General features: G+C 32.6%; 1 protein-coding gene across 2 annotated transcripts; it reads right to left on the reverse strand.

Moving 5' to 3' along the window:
- Window positions 1-4304: 4304 nt before the first annotated feature.
- Window positions 4305-6970, reverse strand: LOC136227860 (probable phytol kinase 1, chloroplastic). 2 transcript variants are annotated; one of them, XM_066016627.1, is made up of 6 exons: window positions 6402-6963; window positions 6160-6227; window positions 5525-5656; window positions 5322-5437; window positions 5119-5233; window positions 4305-4531 (listed from the first exon to the last, which is right to left on the reverse strand). In XM_066016627.1, exons 1-6 carry the CDS (start codon window positions 6741-6743, stop codon window positions 4345-4347), a joined length of 960 nt encoding a protein of 319 aa, XP_065872699.1. In that variant the 5' UTR covers window positions 6744-6963; the 3' UTR covers window positions 4305-4344. The 2 variants fall into 2 exon arrangements, with proteins under 2 accessions (XP_065872699.1, XP_065872700.1); XM_066016628.1 differs by lacking the exon at window positions 5525-5656 and having other exon boundaries at window positions 6402-6970.
- Between the last annotated feature and the right edge of the window lie 16285 nt (window positions 6971-23255).

The following is a 23255-nucleotide window of genomic DNA, read 5'->3' on the forward strand; positions in this document are numbered from 1 at the left end:
CTTTTAATGGTTTCTTTTGCTTATTATAGTCATTTCTTACCTTTATGGTTTCTGTACTAGGCATAACATGTATTTATGTAAGGTATTGTTTCTTATTTTCTTGTTGTACTTTAATGTTTTCTTATCTTTGAAATGATCTACTTATTATATATATATATATATAAAAATCAATCACATCGCTTTTGCAAGATATTCCAAACCGTTAAATTTTCTTTTTGTACAGTTAAAAATGTCTAGAATCAATTATTCTCATTTGCTCAAATAATAATTGAAATAGGGAAATAATAAAATGTGGCAGTAATAATAATTTATTGAGTTTGTACATATGCAAAATAGTAAGAAACAAATTTGGAATAAATATATTTATTGTTGCATTAGTGAGTCTACTTTCTAGATGAAGCCAAGCAAGTAGTTAGAATATTAACGTTGCAAATGTTAACGTTAGTGGATGTTGTATATTATCAAAAATACTCAACTCATTTTTAGGAACCAATTTTCCCAATTCATAATAAATAATAATTTATTTATAACAAAAATCTAACAGCCTTTGTTTAGTATGGAATTGAGAGGATAAAGATATTCAAGGGTTCGTACTCTTCCGATTTTCAATCCACCAAATTAGGGTATTTGAGAGTATAAAATTATAAAAATAAAGCTTATGTTTAACTGATTTGTAAAAATAGTTTCTGTGCTTCATAAGTTTGTAAATATGTGTTTTGTACCGTTTAGGAACTCAGTCAATTAATCAAAATTTATTGTCATGACTATTTATTATAAAATGGGACGATTTGCAACAATTAAAAAAACCTGATTTTATAAATTATTCAGAATATAAGATCTGACTTGGTAAATTAACTAACCTCAAATATTATTTAATTGAAAAATTGATATACACATATATTTTAATTAAAAATTTCATAAAATATGTAATCTTTATTTATAAACTTTTAAACCACAGGAATCCAAATCATAAAGATCCCTGCTAAAATTCATAATACTAAATTATGACTATCTCAATCTACTATACTTGCATATACGAGTCAATACATCCATAAAATTTGATATAGATAAAATATGCGGAATAAGTTATAATTTACTTAAAAAAAAATAAAACCTTAAACTAGCTAACAAAAACCGATCCATAAATTGTTAACGAAAGAATAAAAATTTAATTAAACTATTAACTTATTGATAGTTTGGGTGACAATGATACTAAATAATAGGTTAGGAGGAAAAATCCAGTATTTTAAGCATCTCAATATATTGATTGACATAGAATGCATGACAACATTTAGATAATAATTATTAATTACATAATAAGTAGACATGTGTGCATGCTTTTTTTTATGTTTAGTATAATTAGTTATTATTACATTATAATCAATAAATTATCATTTGTGTACATTTATATCTATATGGGCAATCTAATTACTAATTTTAAATAAAAAGCATCTACTTCTGAAATTCTATTGTTTATTTATTAAGATCCGATTTGACACGCTGCAATGTAATATAATATAATAAAATAAAATGAATTACTATGTTTAGTTGGCTGTTATAATCAATAATTACCATTACATTATCTATATTTATTTAGTTAAATGTAATTATAAAATTTTATTTAAATAATTAAAAACAACTAAAAACCCAAATAAAAGGAAAATTGGTGAAAGAAAACAAAATAATTACAAGAAACAGCACAAAAAACGAAAAAAAAAAAAGATAAAACAACTGTTTTCCTTTTCTTTTTTCTTTGCTTTATTGTTTTTTCCCTCTGTTTTCATTTTTTTTTCATTTTTTTTTTCATTTTTATGCTTAGCTAATAATTGTAGATAATTATTATTAATGATAAAAATAAATACAAAGGCTACTTGTTGTATAGGAAATTACCCAATTCATTCTAATTTAATTTTATCCAATAGAGTGGGCTGAATCTAACCCATGTAAAGAAAATAGATTGATTGGGTTGGATTGGATTGGTTTAGTTCAAATATTCTTATGTTTTATTTTTCTTACTTGCTTTTTAATTCAAAATAATTCTATTAAAAAATATTATTATGATTTAAATATAAAAAACAAAAAAAATTATAATTTAAAGTAGATGTAAATATAGTTTTGTGGTTAAAAAAATAGAAATGGACACCTTATTTATTTTAACATTTGCCAAAAAATGAAAATCAAGAAAAACGAAAAAAATAAGAGAAAACGTATAAAAATGGAGAAAATGAGAAAAAAAACAAAGGAACCCTAAAAATAGGAAAAAACAAAAACAAGAAAAACGAAGATTCTTAGAAAATGGTAAAACGAAAAAAAGAAAAAGGAAAAAAAATATAGAAATGAAGAAACGTGTACAAACCAGAACAAAACTAGAAAATAAGAAAAGATGGAAAAGGGGAAAGAGGAAATAGCAAAACGAGAAAATCTAGAAAATTGAAAAAAAATGGATAAACAAGAAAAAAAACAAAAACTGAGAAATACTTTTTTATTTTTTTCTCGTTTCATCCATTCTTTTTTTTTCATTTTTTTCTTATTTTCATTTTTTTTTGTTTCTTATTTTACCTATTTTCTCAATTGCCTTGGTTTTTTCATTTTATTATTTTCCGTGTTTTTCACATCTTCCTATTTTTTTCCCACATCTTAAAATAAATAAAATATATGTTTGCAACTTTTTAAACCACACGACTACAATTACACATACCTGCAATTATAAAGTTTTTTTTACCCTTCCCTTAATTTATTATGTGAATTATAATATTTTTTTATAAAAAAAATAGCTTCAGATTTTTAATAAAAAAAGCTCTAAGTTAAAAAAAAAAGGTGCAATTAGAAAACAACCCTACCCGTCTCGGTGTTGGTTTGTTTTCTTTCATGTTTCTACCAAAAAAAAAGAAAACCACCCTACCCAATTGACATTTTATAGATTGAGATGATTTTAACAACCAACTCATGTTGCTTATTTTAATACATTGAGTTGGATTGTAAAGGCTAGTTATAATGGCCATTCATGCTCACTTTTTTTTTTTCATTTCTCCAATTGAGACTCTTCCGACAACCTTTAGGTAGATCACCTCACAGTTAAAGTTTTTCGCATATACTAAGATTGAAACTCAAAATCTCTAACAAAAGCGACTTAGGAGGTGTTTGGCTGCTCCTTTTCATACTCCTTTTTGCCTTTTCACTTCAAACGGGAGAGTTTTAGGTGTTTGGTTAGTGACCTCCTGTTTGCCTTTTACATCTGAAAGGCAGCATTAGGTGTTTGGTTAGTGATCTCCTGTTTGCCTTTTACACTCGAAAAGCAGCTTTTTACAAAAGCAGTTTTTTCCAACAGCAAACCGTAACAGCAACAGCAAACTGCAACAGCAACCCGTAACCGCAAACAGCAAACCGTAACAGCAACAGCAAACAGTAGGTAAAACAAACGGGCCCTTAAAGTCCTTACATGGTTGTATACATGGATTTGTAAAAATTAAGTCATGCATTTATAATTTCATTACAGTAAAAATAACATTGCTAGCCAAACATAGTAATAGATCTCTATTTTAAACCTTCCACTAAAACACCCAGTACTGCATACCATACAGAACCCTAGCCTTTAATCTTTCAATTTGAAACATTAATTCCCCTATCAATGTGAAAATTTACTGTCAGGATACTTTGTAGAAAAGCATGAAAAAAAAAACATGAAGTACAAATCTAGAACAATGATAACTTTCCTGGAAAAAATGGCAACACCACAGCATGGTACTTTATAAACCGACTGAATCGGGATCGAGCTGGAAAGACCCTTTTAAAGAATTGAACTCTCCCAACAATAATTTTCTTTACCATAAGACTTAAAATCTGAGATAAAGCTTAAGGTGGATTTGCTCCTAATAACTCCAACAAACAATAGTTTGTTGATTAAAATTGTGGAGGGCGAGGAATCTTTTCCGTCCCAGAAAACTGACCTCAAACAACCAGGGGAGAGGAGGCTGGGCCTTCTCAACCATCAATGCACCAAACCATCTCAGGGATATTATCCGAGGAAAATCCTGCACCCGAACCATCCACAAGCCACACCCCGCAGTTTCCTGAAGCACCATCAATTTCTGTATTGCAAGAGCAAAATACAGGGGTGCTTCATGCAGCCTTGATACACGTACATATACTCCACCTAATTATTCGCAGGTGCTTTATTTTCCATACCTCTGATAAGACCAAAGAACTAAGCGAGCCAAAGTTTCACAAAAATAACATTTTTCTTTTTGAGTCTAAACCATTCAGTATCCTAGGCCGACAGCAACAAGAATAATTTACTAATGGCATGACAAACAGAAAACTAGTGAAAAACAACAGTAGTACATGCTAGAAACCAAAACATAGATAAGCTGCTAGCATGCTAGTTAAAGGAACCGATATATTGTCATCTACAGTCTCAGAAGTTGAAAGTGACTCTACTGCTGTTGCCACTAAACCAACCCAAGCAACCCTTTGAATTGTCCAGCTCCAATCCAACTGGAAACATCCCAAAGCTGAATAATAGTACAACATCCTTGTAAAAAGTAAATGCAAAGTTATGTCAATGTCCATATCCATATTAAGCATGAAAAGTATTTGAATAAAACATTTGTGAGTATTGCACATTAAGCTCCTGAGCTTTCAATTTTACGCATTAAGCTCCTAAATTTTTACTATAACCGAACATATTAAACCCCTAGCTAACTATTTCATTATTTGAACTGCACAAGCAGTTAAAATTGCGTTACCATATGATGTTGCCATTTTTACATGTCAACCTCTTCAATTATCAATAGAAGAGAGCAACAGCCACATTAGATCCTCCTAGTATGTAGCCGCCTGAAGTGGCTAATTATCTCTCTAAATGGAGGGTGTGATACATAAAAATGACAACATCAGTTGAATAAACATGATTTTCAACAGTATGTGCAGTTCACAAGTAAGTTAATTGAGGGTTTAACATAATGGGTTACAATAGCTTATGGGCTAAATGTGTCTGAATGTTGTATTCAGGAGTTTAATGTGTAATACCCATAATGTTAAGGGCCCCAAAATGCTTTATTCAAAAAATATATCATCAACTAGCCAGTAGCCACAAGAGATGCCTGAAATGAAACATACCCCAGAGAAATCAAAAAACCTGAAATGAACATTGATATGCTACCCGCCCAACTCTTCTGTGGATTGTAAGGAAGTTTAATTGATCCAAATCTTCTTCCAACAATATCAGCCACACCTAAAGCCCATTAATCTCAATTAAGAATAATACATAAAAGTAAAGACACTTATGAATTTAGAACTTGAGCAAGAAGTTGTATACGCACCATCGCCACCACACATCATTGCAATTGAAATGACACCGACAGGAGATTGACGCCAAAAGACTAGAGCGCATAAAATCAATACGATAACATAATAGAGAGGGCCTCTTAGCAGCTCCCTGCAAGGACAAAAGTATGCATCTTTGCTAGCATAAGAAAGATGTGGCAACACTAGGTGTTATGATTAAGAACAGATAAGATTTTACTTGGGGTTTCCTTCTCGAGTGATAGATTTTATGAGGCCTTCATCTTTAGCCAAAGAGAAGCCATAGACAAGTAGCCTTATGGAATTCACAAGGGGCACCAATGCAGCAAAGTAGCGAGCCTCTGTAGATGTGCTAATCTAGGAGTGAAGACTCAAGGAATTTAGTACTTCTCAAATTGAAACCAATTCTACATGTGATATGGCGAAAGTTTTAATTTGAGTGATTGGCACAATTTATCACTTTAACCATATTTAGAAAACAAAAAAATGGAGGTTGTTGACTTCACAGGAGTGAGCCAAGCATGAAAATCTGAAATTGTTTATGAAATCCTCAAATCCTCTAATAGCATAACTTCCAAATATGGCCCAAATTTTCTGTCAAGGAGCCTCAAACAAAAATTGAAGTACTTCAGTCTAAAGAAAAACAAAAACTGAAGTACGAGAGTCAAATTTAACAAAAATTGAAGTACTTCACTCTAAAGAAAAACAAAAACTGAAGTACGAGAGTCAAATTTAACAAATATTGAAGTACTTCACTCTAAAGAAAAACAAAAACTGAAGTACGAGAGTTAAATTGATAAACTGACTTCACAGGACTAAAATTTGATTCTAACAGAAACTTGAAATAAAAAATACCTGAAAATGGGCCAGGAAATGGCGAAAAGCAATCCAGATAATACATGGACAAATTTTCTGCTCAAATTCTGTCACGATTAGCATTTAATTATTAGGAAAGAAGTTATAAATGCTAAAATCTGTAAGTAATCAGTAAACAACAAAGATGAAAGAAAGAGACCCAAATTTCATATCATAACCCATAATTATAATTCAATTTCAATTAACCGAGACTAATTTGTAATAATGAACGAGAAGAGCACCTGCTGAATGATATTTCTCTGAGTGAGAGTATCGAAAGCTTGAACCAGACCGTACGCGCCAACGAGAACAGCTGCCGTAGCTCCGACGTCTTGAAATAGGGATCCACCAGAAGCGGTGACGGCGAAACGAGAGTTGAAATAAGGGGAAGAGGTCGGAGCACTGGTTGCATGGGGAAAACGAAAAAGAACCTGGACGCCTATAATAGGAGGTGCATTCTGGGACAGGCAATCCCCAAAAGTGGAGGAAAAGGAGAGAGATCTACCGGCGGCTGAAGATTTGTGCAGGCGCCGACGTAGGAGGAGGACAGAGGGAGTGGGAGTATATGATAAGGAGCTCATCATAGAGCAGCAACAGAGTAGCTTAATTCACAAAGACATGTTAGAGAAAGAAAGAAGCATAAATCCAGTGTTTTTTCATTTTAAACAGACAATTGCAGTATTTTCTAATAAATAAATTTAATTTAATTTTTGTGTTTAAAAATTTACCCTTGAAAAAATAGATTAAATTAATTTTAAATTATTAGTTCATAAGAATTAATTTGAACCTGAGAAGTTGAAGATTTATCTTTTCATAATAATTTCTGGATAAAAATCTCTGATTTGTGTATGCCCTAAGCTGACATTTGGTATAATGGAATTTAATGTAACGAAGTATATAATTGTAACTAAAGTGTAATATAAGGACCAATTACAAATCTAGACTAACATATTTGATACACATTGTTTCCATTTTATCAAATTATACATTTTCATCCATTCTTGACAAAAACTACTCTTAGTTCTATATAATCCAATTTCCAACAACCCCATCTTCCTTTTCAGTTATTTCAAATTCTTACAATAAAATTCATCAACCCAACCAAAGATCTAACGGGTCGTTTGATATTCTATTGGGATAGAGATAAGGATAAAGATTTGGATAAAGATAAGGATAAATGGTTGGGATAAAGATAAAAATATGATAGTCGAGAATTAGTATTTAATGTTTGGTATGTGGGATAGGGATGAGATAAAATAATACATTTTATTATTTTAACCTTATTTAAACTACATAACATTAATTTGAGGGATAAGATGAACTTTTCCATCCTATTAAAATCGCAGGAGCTTATCCCACCTCCTTATACCACCCCCCTCATGGGTATGGGATTTGAGGGATAAGAAGCTTATCACTCATCCGTCTCACTCTTCTATCTCCCAAACAACACCGGGATAACTTATCTCGTGTTTTTTTATTCATATCCCACCTCCTATATCTCTTCTAACAAACACCCCGTAAGTATATTATACATCATTCAAATTCATGTAAGTATTCTTTCTTAATTTTACATACATATTATTCGAAACGCAATTAGTTAGTTGAATGTTGTTGTAGTGAACCCGTCCTTTTCGATTTCTCCATTTCGTTCGATATGTTGCATTTAGTTGTAAATACGATACATGTCGTCGCATTTGCAACAACATTGCTTATGTCGCATCTGCGACAACAAATACCAGTCTATTTAGATGTCGCATCCAAACGCAATTGTGACAACAAATACCAGCCAATTGAGGTCGCATTCAAACACATTTCTTGTCGCATTTGATTTATTCTTGTGACAATATTGTTTTGATTATGTGTTTGTTTCATAAATTCAAAAGTATGTCAACCAAAGAGAAATGTACGTGTTCTTTATCTTAGAACGGTCAATGTGAGTAGGGGCAGAACCAGGGGGTTGGGGGGGGGGGGGGGGGCTCGAGCTCCGACAGGCGGTCGGAGAATTGGGAATTTTTTTTTTAATAATGGTGTCTGGTAAAATTTTGGAGAGAATTATATTGACTTTATGTAGTATTATTTCAATGTTTAAAGATAGATGAGATGGTTAAAGATGCTTACTTCTATTTGAGAGGTCATATGTTTAACTCCCTTCAATCTTATTTTCTTTTAAAAAGTTTTTATTTATTTTAATTTTATTTTTTAATAATTATAAAAACATGTTACCATTATTAATTAATTTAAATGGACTCTTTATTTTTATTTTGATAACACTTTTGAATTCATTTTTAATATATCTTTACCATTAAAAAAAGTAAACATATTTAATATTCATTTTTATTATGTCTTTACCATTAAAAAAAAGTAAATATGTTTAATTTTCTATTAGTTCAATGCTAGTTTCTAAAAAAAATGATAACATTTTTACAATTTTAATGCGTTGGAGGCTAAATTTTTTTTGTCCGCACAGTTAATTTCGATTTTTTTTGACATTTTGATTTTTTTTTTGCTGATATGTTTGATCCCCGGGTCATCCGGGGTCCTGGTTCCACCACTGACAGTGAGAGATGTGATGACATATGTCTGTGGTAAATCGAAGTTGCCGGTTTTGTGAACAGAAATTGATTTGCAAAAGTTAAAAGAAAAAGTTTATACTGTCATGCGTGTTGATTCAACCTCATACGACCTACAAATATTCATGCAAGCAACATACGCTCCAAATAAAGTGCGTGGAAGAGTAGCACCTATTGATGATGATGATGTTATGGGATACATAGAGTATTGCCGAATGAATCCGCCCGATTTGATTCCACGGTATGTTACTCTAAGTCTGCGAACAATAGATGTAGAAGTATTGCGATGTTATGAGGATGGACATGTCGATCCGAGCAAACCACCGGAAGTAAGTTGTAATCCCACTATCGAAATTGAGACTTATAGACATGTTAATGATGACAATCATGGTGGAAATGATGATGATTATCAGAATTATGATAATGGTGATGATCAGAATTATGATAATTATAATGAGCATTATGATAATGATTATTGTTACGAGAATGGTGATAATGTGGAAAATGAGGTAGATGTCCCTCGGAATCAAACTCTTGTTATATGAAACATCCAAACAATCTAATCAGGTCCAAGACAATGTATATGAGAGTGATGATGAAGCTAAAAGGAAAAGGATGACTGATCCATTTCGATGGCTTTCAAAGGTATGTTCCGCGCCCGTGATTCCTATTGCATCAAAGCAATCAAACGGAGAGTCTACTTTGAGGGAGAATGATATATTCTCAAACAAAGTAGAATTGCAAGATTCACTTGGGAAATGTGCAATAGAAAATTTGTTCGAATAGAAAGTGTACAAATCAAACAAGTCTTTGTTTGAAGTGAAATGTAAAGATGTTGAAAAATGTAACTGGCGGGCTAAAGTTATTGTCATTCCGGGTTCCGATATGTTTAGTCTTGCAAGAATAGATAGTATGGACCTACACAATTGTGGGAGAGATCAAATACGTCTACATCATAGGCAAGCAGAAAAACGAGTTGCAGGGATACTACTTCGAAATAGGTTTGATTTGGAGAATCGAGTGTATCGACAAAAGGACATCGTTTTCGATTTTGAACGAGATTTCTCAATTAATCTCTCTTACATGCAAGCTTGGAGAGCAAGAAGTCGGGCATTGGAAGCTCAGGGTGGTTCACTTGAGGAGTCGTTTATATTGTTACTATACTACTCTGAGACATTAAAGAGTACCAACCCGAGAATGGTGACACATATTGAAACTAGTGATGATAATCACTTTAAAATCTTCTTTATGGCTATTGGTGCTTCATTGAGAGGTTTTAAACAACATATTCGACCTGTTTTAGTTGTCGACGAAACTTTCCTAAAAGGTAAATATCCTAGCATATTATACATTATAGTTGCCCTTGATGGTAATAATCAGATTTATCTCGTTGTGTTTGGAATTGGACCGAAGGAAAGTCATGAATCATGCCTTTGGTTTATGACTAAATTGAAAGAGTATATTTATGATGTTGAAGATCTAGTCATCATATTAGTCGAAATCAGAGCATTATATATGAAGTTAATTTGGTATTTCCAAATGTCGTACATAGGGCTTGCACTCATCATCTGCAAAATAATTTGAAGGCGAAATTTCGAAAAATTCGGAAGATAGATGAGGTGTTCTAGCTATGTGCAAAATCCTATCGACCCTCTGATTTTGAGGAAAGGTTTGCGAGACTTCATGCACTACATTCCGGTGATGCAGACTATTTAGAGCAAGCTCGAAAAGAAAATCGGCCATGTGCATACTTTTGTGGTCATCGGTATAACATTATCACCACAAATATAGCCAAATCATTCAACTCGTTAATGGTGGAGGCTAGGCGTCTACCAATCATAAAGTTGGTTGAGTTCATACGAGTCAATCTCCAAAAATGGTTTTACGATATACGTACCCTAGCAGATTATAACCTTGAGTTTGTTCATAATAAAATTTTATCAGTTTGTACATTATATACACATAACTAATATGTTTTTTTATTGCAAAAGAATGTGAAGGCATTTGACCATGTGGAACAAAGATAAGATGAAAAGGCATGTGCAGAAAGCAATACTTTGTTCGTATTTTCGTGTCGATAATCACACATTCCAAATCGGCGATCGGTCAAAAGGAGGACTTATTGATTTAAATACAGAAAAATGTACGTGCAGGAAATGACAACTAGCATAGTTTCCATGTAAACACGTATGTAAAGTTGCTTCTAAAGCTCAGATGGACAATGCATATAGGTGGGTACATTGTTACTACACTAACGAGGCATTTAAGTTGGCATGGGCTGAGTCTATATATCCACTCGGTCACCAGTCAGAATAGAAAGTATGAGATAGAGAAATGAGAGTTAGAAAGAGAAAGGATCTAGATAGATAGATGAACGAGAAGGAGAATAAAGGCAAAATGAGTATTTCAGGGTTTAGATAATAATATATCCAAATGAAAAAATATCGTAACACTTTTTTAGTAATGGAAATTCTAAACCGTCTTTAATTTAAAAAATTGTTTTTTTTTATAAAAACGTAATTAATTTTCTTAAAAATGCTATCAAATAAAAAAAATGTCCTTAAGTGACACTAAAAACCAATATAAATATAAAAGTTCGCTAAATTTAAAAATAGAGAAACACATGCGGAAAAGCATTGCTAAAAAAGTGAGAAAAAAAAATTTCAGTGAATAATTACAATTCACAATACAAAATTATTAGCTTAGTATAATACAATCCGTAAATGTAACACAACTATAGTATGGTATTATTAGAAAATAGGGAAGTTTGGCTTTATTGTGGGCTTTTCCATGGGAGAAAGGCCTTCTTGGTTATTGGGCATCTGGTTAGTTATTAACATTTCATGTGAACTTATTATAAAATTATAATTAAATAATATTATAAAACTTAATTCTAAATATACCATTATTTTTTTATATATCATAGATAAAGTATAATTTTATATTCTGATTTATATATTCTAAATTTTAATTCATAAATCTTAAATTTTAAAAATATATTTTAGTCTAATTTACAAAATCTAATTCTTAAAATATATTAAAAATAATAATTTACCAAATTTGATATTATTTAAATTTTTATTTGATATAATTGTAGATAATTTTTTAAATATGACTTTCTATGTAAATTTTTCTATATTATTCTAAAGGAAATTATATCAAAAATCAAGTTTGAATTATATTTTATATTTAACTAATTTTTATATTTATATTTTATCATCCTATATTTTTTTTAAATATATCAAATTTTCATGCTTTTAGTTCTACTTTTATCAAATTCAATTACTAATTTTCTTAAAATTTAGTAAATTCTGAAGGTTTTTTAAACTTAGTAATATCTTAATACTGTTTTTTAATATTAGACTTGTAAATATTTATTCTATTCATAACTAACTCTATATTTTAGACATTGAGTTTTTAATCCAACAAGTTTCTACTCTCTTCATAAGATATTATCCATCTCTTTTTGTAAAAGTAATCATTTCTCTCTAAGTTACACCAGTGGAAAAAACCTTATTTACACTGTACTTTTAAGGCTATTTGCGTCGGGTTTTTTGTGATGCAATAACCCTCGACGCAAACAACTTTAATAGTCCAAATCGTGAAGCAATAAAAAGGTCAATTTGTCGCATTTTTTAAAAGCGCGTTGCGTTGTGCTTTCATAGGCACGATGTAAATGACATAGTTATTTGCGTCGATCTTGAACGGAACGTGATGCATTCGTTGTGCGTACTTAAAACGCAAGGCAATTATATATATATATAATAAACAAGTAAAAGTAACTACTAATTTGGCAGTTAGAGTTTGATACAAAAATAAACTAGTAAACCAGATGATGAATCATAAAGCTATAGAAAACAACTAGTGAATAGCATTAGATCAAATATTAGGAAACAACTCATTAAGAAAACAACCACACAAGCAATATGATGTTGGAAGTAATTTAATTGCAGATTCTGCAATGACAACTTATTACATATTCTACCATTTTTAATTTGTCCAAAAACTGCAACTAACTTCTCGACTTTAAAATGTTACAACTAACCCTTTCAACTTGTTTGTTTGGAAATAACTTCTCAAATAGGTTAATATTTTTGATTTTGATGATTTTTTTTTTTTTGCATTTTTATTAATGTATCAGCAAATTAGTTAGCTGCAAAAAAATCAATTAAAGGTACTGTTGCATAGAACAAGTGTCTTCCTATTTATGAGTGGCAAACGGTAGAACCTGCCACTGTCTGCCACTTTGTGAAGCACGGTGGAAGATGACATGCCTCGTAGGGCGTGTGCATTACACAGCCTTTGTAGTCAATTAGCTTCCTCTGTGTGTCAAATTAATGATGCTCGACCTTTGTTATTTCTGTTAGTAACATATGTGCACTTGTAACAAATAAAGCATACTCCCTCTACTTTACCGACCGAGAGTATTTGTTTACTCTATTTTTTCTTTCTTTTGTTTATTTTTTTATATTAAAAATGAGACTTTTAAGTATTTGATTAATAAACTACTATTTGCCTATTATGTATGAAAAGTAGTTTTTTTCTAAAAAAAAAAAAGCAAATAATTTCTTCTTTTCTAATAATAAATAGTAAACAGCAACAAGTAAATTAAACATGTCGTAAAAACGAGCTTTGGGAGAAGCTTTTATTGATTAGGTACAAGGAGAAAGTGGTAGCCCACCCTAGGACCATCATAGGTTGAATAATTCTTTGTGAATTCCATAAAAACTAAAGTCTCCAAATATGCTAAGCTAAAGCAATTTCATGATTTTATTTTTTATATTCTTCTTTTTCAAGATTTCCCATTCCCATATTCTCTTTCTTTCTGTTGTTCAGATTTGGCGACAGTTTACCTTTTTCTCTTCCTCTTCATTTTTCCTACTTTTGTTTATTTAATGTTTTACAACAAAATAAAGTAATATGTAACTAACAATAATATATTTTAATCTGAAAATATGATATTACTTTCTAACCTTGTAAAAAAAATAAAAACTACTCAAATTACTTACGTTGTGTGAAAATATATATATTTTTTTAAGTTGTACGCAATGCACTTACATTAAACAAATGAAGATTACATTAAAGAGAAAGAAAAACACTCAACCCACCTCATTCATATAATTCGGACCCATGACCTCTAGAATCACAGGTAAGCTCTCAACCAACAGGCTAAGAGTTTCACCACATTGTGTGAAAATAAATTATTTTGTGTAGAAACTAAAATTAATTAACTGAATCTCAATCGAGTTATTCTTTTATATATTTCATTCATCACAGTTAATATATTGTTGAGAAAACAGATTTATTTTACTTCAGTGAATCAGTCACAGAAGATTACAGCTCATCCACTTGTTACAATTAGTTACAATTGCTGTTTAGAGTTTGTTATTTCTATTGTATAAAAAGAGCAACTGCTAGCATTTGTAATTACTACATTTTTTTCTGTAATTCTTTTCTGTAAACAGCTTCTTGATTTCAATAATAACTTTCACTTCCATCTTTATCTTCTTCATATTTTCAACATTCGTAAGATGGTATCAGAGCTCAGAAACGCATAGTTCCTGAGATTTTTTTTTCCGCATTTCCGTATCGAGAAGATAGATGGTAAAGAAGCAAAACAAGACTCAGAAACGCAATCGCAATCAAAATTCATTTGCTGATTTGTTCAACGAAGAAGAAATCGAAGCAGAAATTGAAGAAGAATTCAGAGTAGATCGTGAAGAAGAATTCGAAGTAGATCGTGAAGTAGATCCTACAACGATGACAAATACAAAGAATTATGGAGAAAGGAATGGTAACACTCATGGTTCTGGAAATCAGCAATTGTCCTTTATGGATTTGCAAAATTCAGATAATCCTGGATTATCACTAGTTAGTGCTCCTCTAAACTCCAACAATTACTTATCTTGGATTCGTGCGATTAAAGTAGGTTTAATTGCAAAGGATAAGTTGGAATTTGTAATGGAAGATAATATTCAACCACCAATTGGCTCCGATCTGTACAAGAAATGGAATCAAACAAATAATATGGTTCTATCCTGGATCTTTGGTGCTATATCAAAGGATCTTGTCGAATCTTTCCTTTACTGTAAAACAGCTCATGAATTGTGGCTTGAATTGGAGCAGAGATTTGGCGAATCTAATGGCCCATTGATTTACCAAATCCAGAAGAATTTGAGTAATCTTGCTCAAGAAAATTCATCTGTTTGTATCTATTATACACAAATGAAGAAACTTTGGGAAGACTTGGCAGAATTAAACCCAATTCCAGTTTGTGTTTGTGGTAACATTGCAGTTGTGAAGCAAATGTTGACAATGGTGGAAGCACAACACTTGATGCAATTTTTAATGGGATTAAACGATGTCTATGACTCTGCTCGTGATCAGATCCTGATGATGGATCCATTACCGTCCGTCAACAAAGCTTATGCCATGATCTAGAAAATGGAAAGGCAAAAGCAGAATGTAGAAACTGGCACAGAAAAGTTTGAAGTTGCCAATCTTGCTTCAACATCAAAAGAGGATATGGTTTGTTCACACTGCAAAAAGCCTGGACATCTTAAAGATAATTGTTTCAAATTAAAAGGTTACCCTGAATGGTTCAAGACTGGAAAGAAAAAGGGAGGGGGAAAGAAATCCAATTCTCAGGCTCACTTGGCTATCAGTTCTGATCACAATGAAGAATTTGAGGAGGATCACTCAGCAATGTTTTCTCAGATGATGTAGAGAGAATTCAAGAAGTTCATGATGAATAACAAATCTACAAATGACATGGCTAGTGCTGCTTGTTTTTCTGGATTTGCAGGTAATGTGTACTCACTTACTTATTCAATGCATCCATTAAATAATGATACATGGATCATAGATTCAGGGGCTACATGTCACATGTGCATTAACATTGAATTATTTGAGAAATGCACAAAATTAACAGTTGGTAGAATGGTCACAATACCAGATGGCAGTAGCAAGAGAATTACACATTCAGGAATAGTCAATTTTTCTGATAAATTACAGATAAAGAATGTGTTGCATGCTCCTTCTTTCAAGTTCAATTTACTTTCAGTGGGACAATTGTTAAAAGAAACAGATGTTATTGTGAATTTTCAACCTGGACACTGCATATTACAGGACCAGAAGACTAAGGAGGTATTGGCTATTGGTTTCTTGGAGAATGGACTATATTTGCTTACAAAGAAGTCATTCCAGCCAGAAATCATGCAGCAATTTCTGAATAAAAACCATGTAGCTACTGCAGTTAGTTGTTTTGATATAGATATTGACCTAATATGGCACTATAGACTGGGTCATGTCTCTTGGAAGAAATTGAAGCACATTAGTGATTTGGATTGTAAAGAATGTAAGAAACATTGTGAAATTTGCCCTTTGGCAAAACAACACAGAACTGCATTTCCAATGAGTACTTCAGTTTCTAATAAAGCGTTTGATTTGTTACATATTGATATATGGGGTCCATATCACAAAACTTCTACTACTGGTGCTAGATTTATCTTGACAATTGTGGATGATTACTCAAAAGCATTATGGACTATTTTGTTGCAATCTAAAACAGAAGTGAGTGAAGCATTACAACAGTTTCTTCTTCTAGTCCAGAATCAATTCACAATCACAATCAAAGTCATTAGGAGTGAAAATGGCACAGAATTCATTAGTTCAAAGTGTCAAAAGGTGTTTAAAGACCTTGGTATTATGCACCAAAAGAGTTGTCCCTATACACCTCAACAAAACGGGGTTATAGAGAGGAAACATAGACATTTATTGGAAGTGGCAAGGGCTTTATTATTTCAATCTGGGGTTTCAACTAGATTTTGGGGTGAGGCAATTATGACAGCAACACACATAATCAATTTGTTACCAGTTGAAAGTCTGAATTGGGAAACACCATTTGAGAGATTATACAAAAGAAAGCCCAAGTATGATAATTTAAAGGTATTTGGGTGCTTATTCTATGTCACTAATACCAAGCCTCACAAAGATAAATTTGATCCTAGAGCTCAACAAGCAGTTTTTCTAGGATATAAGGGAGGTCAAAAAGGATTTGTTGTCTACAATTGTGCAACTGACACCATACAAGTAACCAGGGATGTTACTTTTCATGAAAGTATTTTTCCTTGTAAAAGGAACAAAACAGCTGCAATTCCACATTCTTCACCAAATCCTATTCTCCCTAATGTCATTACACAGGAAAATATAGCTACAGATTTGTTTCTAACTCATGATCAAGTTTTTGCAGATAATGAAATGCCATTACATCCAGATGTAAATATTCCACCCAATGATGATGATGCAATGTCACAACCAGATAATGATGTTCAACTTGATAATTTAACCAATAATCCTGCAGACTTTCAAGTCTCTCAACTCAATAGACACATCTCTATTGATCCTCCTGTCGTTCCAGTTACACCTCAGAGACCACGCAGGACATTGACTAAACCAAAATGGCTGAAGGACTTTGTTGCTGTGATTCAAGTTCAAACCGATGGCACATACACATTACCATCTTCTTTTTCAGTCTCTCACACAGCATTCCTAGAAAATTTGACAGAAGATAAAGAGCCTAAGTCATATGCAGAGGCTATCAAAGATGACAGATGGGTTAGAGCCATGCAACAAGAATTACAAGCTCTAGAAGAAAACAAAACCTGGATTTTGACTACACTACCGCAAGGAAAGAAAGCTATAAATTCCAGATGGGTTTTTCGCATTAAAAGAAAACCAGATGGCACAGTTGACAGATTTAAAGCCCGACTAGTTGCAAAAGGCTACAATCAAGTGTATGGCATTGATTACACAGACTCTTATTCACCTGTTGCAAAGGTAGTTACGGTGAGGTTATTTTTAGCAATAGCAGCAGCCAATGCTTGGCCAGTACATCAAATCGACATCAATAACGCTTACTTGCATGGTTTTATTGATGAAGATCTATACATGACAGTTCCTGAAGGGTATACAAAAGCAGGATATCAACAAGTTTGTAAACTAGTCAAGTCTTTATATGGACTCAAGCAGGCAGGACGGCAATGGAATAAGGAGATGACGAGCAAATTGTTGAAGTATGGTTTTCTAAAGTCCAAGCACGATCATTGTCTTTACACCAGATCCACACAAAAATGCTTTTTAGTTTTGATTCTGTATGTCGATGATGTTCTAATAACAGGAACATCAGAGGAAGAAATCATTAAACTAAAGCATTTTTTACATGCTGAATTCACCATAAAGGATATTGGTTATGTGAAGTACTTCCTTGGTATTGAAGTGGCTCGATCTGTTTCAGGAATGATGATTTCACAAGTCAAATACATGAAAGATTTGATTGCAGATGCACATTTAGAGTCAGCTTCAGATGCTGCTTCTCCACTTCCTTCAGGTTTTCAAGGAAAAACAATCTCAACAAAGTTACAAAATCCTAACAGCTACAGAAGATTGATAGGAAGATTGCTTTATCTAGGTTTTACTAGGCCCGACATTTGTTTTGCTACACAACAACTCAGCCAGTTCATGACAGAACCATGCACTCACCACATGGATGCAGCATTGCACATACTCAGATACCTCAAAGGAAGTCCTGGACGAGGCATTTTTTATCCAACCCAAACCATTTTCAAGGTTAAGGCATATTGTGATGCTGATTGGGCAGTCTGTAAAATAAGCAGAAGATCTATTACAGGTTATTGCATTTTTGTTGGAAATTCAATGATTTCTTGGAAGAGCAAAAAGCAATCCACTGTCAGCAAGTCATCAGCTGAAGCAGAATACAGGAGTCTTTCTACAACTGCCTGTGAAATTAAGTGGATAACTTTTTTGTTGAAGGAATTCAAAATTCCAATTGAGCTTCCTATTTCAGTATATTGCGATAATACTTCAGCCATAGCAATAGCGGCTAATCCTATTGATCATGAGAAAACCAAGCATTTTGATATTGATGTTCATTTCATAAGGGAGTATGTGGAACAAGGATTTTTGACTATACCTCATATCTCAACTACAGAACAGTTAGCTGACTTGTTTACTAAAGTCATGACAGACACACAATTATCAAGCTTCATGTCCAAACTTGGTATTGTTGATCACATACCAATTTGAGAGGGGAATGTTGAGAAAACAGATTTATTTTACTTCAGTGAATCAGTCACAGAAGATTACAGCTCATCCACTTGTTACAATTAGTTACAATTGCTGTTTGTTATTTCTATTGTATAAAAAGAGCAACTGCTAGCATTTGTAATTACTACATTTTTTTCTGTAATTCTTTTCTGTAAACAGCTTCTTGATTTCAATAATAACTTTCACTTCCATCTTTATCTTCTTCATATTTTCAACATTCGTAAGATATATATATAGATGTCAGTCCATATGATTATTAAATATACAACAATATTTGTCCTGCAAATGAAGTTATTGTCCCAATCCAATCCAATCCAATGATGGGATTCTGGCATATATAAGGATTTTAATTTGACTGCCTAAGATATAGATTCTTTTTATTTACTTTATGATTGGACAGACAGTTTTACATATGTTCTTTAGTAGAAATTAATAAAATCCATTAGAGTTGGATGCTTTTTTTATTTATTCTGTAAGAGTAACTTAAGTTTTAAGCTGTTTGAAAAGACACACTTTCTGTGATTAGTGAATGAAACAAACTTACTTTTGACAGTAACATATATGATCATTAACGCGTAAAGGTGAAGCTAGCTACTTATTATTTTGTGCTTTGAATATACGTTTACATGAATATTCTTTTTTGGAAGATATGTCCTTATCAATTCGGTTACCAAATTAATTTCTGCATTCATCAAGTTTCCTGGAAATTAACTTTACATATTATATAATACCCTGGTGCAATAACATATAGTGCAATAACATATAGATACTATCGCCTTTGGTCCAAATCTAATATATTGGACCTCACGGTTTTAAAACGCGTTTATATGTATTAGATTCTCATCTTATTAATAAGCCTCAGTCAGTCTCTCTCCGTTTTCAATGTGAGATTCAGTTCATTCCTGCTCCATCGCTATCTCTTAGGCCCCTCCTTGCTCAAGTCTTCTACCCCGGAGCCACCCACTCAAAACCGAGATGTTACATATTATCCATCAATTATCGAATTTTCTCTGTTACTGAAATTAAAAAGCCATTGTTAATGTTAATGGTTAATTACCTAAACGAATGACTGCAAACAACTACAGCCCTTTTTTCTCTTCATGATTCTCTCATCTGTTAGCTAGGAATCCATAAATGTTAAGAGATTCTTCTACACTATGGGATGGATGCTAGTATCACCGACCAAATTCACTAAATTTATTTTGTCCGAAACACCGCTCTGAGCGTTCCGACCTTTTGAAATGCCAGTTTAAATGTAACTAAGGGGGTGTTTGGTAGCTGCTTTTCGACCTTCTGTTTGCCTTTACACTTTGAAAAAGAGAGTTTAAAGTGTTTGGTTAGACACCTCCTGTTTGCCTTTTGTAGCCGAAAAGTAGCTTTTTATAAAAGTAGGGACTCTCTGCTTTTTGGAACAGCAGCCTTTTCAAACAGCAAACAGAAACAGCAACAACAAACAGAAGATAAAACAAACGAACCCTAACATTGTCTTAGAACGACACTTGGTGTGTTCCTTCCAATGCATGCTTATTTATTTTGTCGTGGGTCGTGCCATTTTTTAATTAGCTTTTTTTTATCATGTTTTTGGACTAATGCAATTTATTAGAGTTGCCACCTAAGATTTATGTTCCGGAAAATAAACAGATGACACATATACTTACATAATGTCATCTCTTCAAATATGGGTTCGCAAATTATCACATGAAAAAAGTTTGATTAATATAAATTTAAGCTTAATATATCATTTGCCAGCTGAACTTGTCTAAAAAGTTTGATTGGCTCCCTGAATTTTCAAAGTGTACCGATAGCCACCTCAACTTGATTAAAATGTTTAGTTAGCTTCCTGAACTTGCGTAAAATGTAATCAATAGATCACTCAGTTGCAAAAAGAAAAAAGGTAAATTAAATGCGGATGATGTATTCCATGCGTCTTAGAATGTTATTACATAATTCAATAATAGATTAAAAAGGAAGTTATTACTTGCTCAAATGTAAAACTTGTCTTCTCTAATATTAGAACCGCATATCCCGATCTTGGTCGTTTTACTTTTTTTAAGACACGTGCAATACATATTCCGCATTTAACTTACTTTTTTTTTACAACCAAGTGATCAATTGATTACATTTTACACAAGTTCAGGGGTTAACTGAACATTTTATGCAAGTTGAGGGGACTATCGGGACACTTTGAAAGTTCAGGGGGCCAATCAAACTTTTTAGACAAGTTCAACGAGCAAATGATGTATTAAGCCATAAATTTATACAATTGACTTCAATTAAAATATTAACCATAATCTAGCCTGTTTTCAGCACCACAAAAGCAATAAAAAATTCAGAATTATAAATTACTTCCCAATTTTTACATAAAAATCCTATCCATTTGTTATAGTCCTAAAACAAATCTATTAAACCTACAAGATAGATAAACGTTAATTGCGGGGCGTTGGGACCCGTCTTCGGATTTATACTACAACGTCGGACTTGATAAAATACGACTCAATTAAATCCTAAAGTTCTAACACGTCAACATAACATTCAATCAGCATAACATTCAATCCGCATCCTAGATATGTTTATTCTAGTGAATTAATTTTATTCCTAAACTACCCTTTATCCCGTAATTAGTCAAGTATTACGTGTAAAACATTTAAATGCTCATTTTAATCTAATGGAACTGAAAATTAATGAAAACATCAACTACAAACCAAACCCGAGCAAAAAAAAAACAAAGCAGAATTTCTGAGTTTCTGGTACTGTAGCTGATCAGCTACAATGGGTAGCCAATTGGCCACATGGTGTGGCCACCTTCTCAAATACCCAGAAATTATGCTCAAATTTCTGAAAATATGGCAGCGAACAACAATGAATTTAAACACTTTTAAACATCTTAAGAAGAGATGTTAAACCCTTTAGAGAGTTACCTTCCGATCTTTGAGCCAACTTTGAGAAGAGGTAGACTCACGAACATAATCGAGCAGGAACCGGCAACCGAAACCCACAAACACTGACTTGAATTGGTGAAATTGGATTGCAAACAAGATGAAATGGTTTCAATGCGATGATTTAGAACCTTTACTTGCCTACTACAACAAATACTATACCATTGATTTGGTGTTTACCCAGAAAAAAAAAATCAATAAGAAATCTGTCTTTCTTCTTTCTCTCTAAAAGCTCTATAATTTTTCTAGCTCTCTCTAACTTCTGCATTTTACTCTAATTAGACTTCTGAACGCCCCAACTCCCTTTAGTAATTCGTGTCTTTTTTCTCTCTTCTCAACTGTCCAGATAGTGCCTTGAATTCAAGGAGTTGTGGAAAAACTCCCACAACTAACGATATAGCCGATCAACCATGAGATGTTCAGGGAATTAATTCATTTAATTATGTGACATTTGACTTATCCATGGCCGATCAGCCATGGTGCATAGCCGACCGGCTACACCCTAAAAACCTCTAAAGTTCATAAAATGATTAGGGTTTGGTTCGTAATCTCGTCCGATGCGATGCAAGATCCACCTGCAACATGCTAAGCAAAGGCAACTTAATTTTATCACTAGGATCGGAAAAGTCTGTGCTCATAACCGTAAAATATTTTTATCAGTAATCACAAATTACACATTCTCCAATTCAATTGGTGACATGTTGCGGGACAAATCTCGCCACATGTAACTGAAAGAATTTTTTGGTGATGATGATGTGTAAGTAATATCACTACTACAATTTTCTTTTCATTAACGGACATTGTGTCGATGAATAAAATATTAAAAAAATTAAGTTAATTAATTTAAGAAAAGAAATAATATGTCAAAAATAAATATCATCTTCTCCCCTCCAATTGTAACCAACCCTAAAACCTAAAACTTAACCCTTCTTCGTTTTTCTCAGACCATCGGCCGCACTCCTTTCTTCGCCCCTGTTGTTAGCCTTTTCTTTCTTCGTCTCCACCTACCCTTTAATCCTTCATTATTTCTCTATATTTCCTTTATGTTTCCTCTCTCTAACTCTCTCATTCTCTATCCAAATTGCAGTTGAACTTTGCTCATCATTTTCAATTGTAGCTACCTTGTTCTTTATAAACCCTCGTTCTTTCCTCTCCTTATTTCTTCCTTTGATAAGATACCATTAGGTATGATCTTTTAGATATTTTCTTGTTCCTTAGTATGAAGTAAAATTAATAAAAAAAATTAAAATTTCCAACTGCTCCATTTGTCTGAGGGCGATACGTTGAAGATCGATGATACTCTATCTTATACTAAGCTAGCATATCTCGGGTTTCCACTTGGAAAGTACCCCGTTATCTGACATCATAACATATGGGTCCCATATCTACATATTATGTTTCGCTTTTTGAAGCTAGGTATAACTTTAATGGTGATGGAAATAAATGATCCCGCCTCCATCCATTT

The sequence above is a fragment of the Euphorbia lathyris genome, chromosome 4 (genome assembly GCF_963576675.1).
Source record: "Euphorbia lathyris chromosome 4, ddEupLath1.1, whole genome shotgun sequence".
NCBI lineage: Eukaryota > Viridiplantae > Streptophyta > Magnoliopsida > Malpighiales > Euphorbiaceae > Euphorbia > Euphorbia lathyris.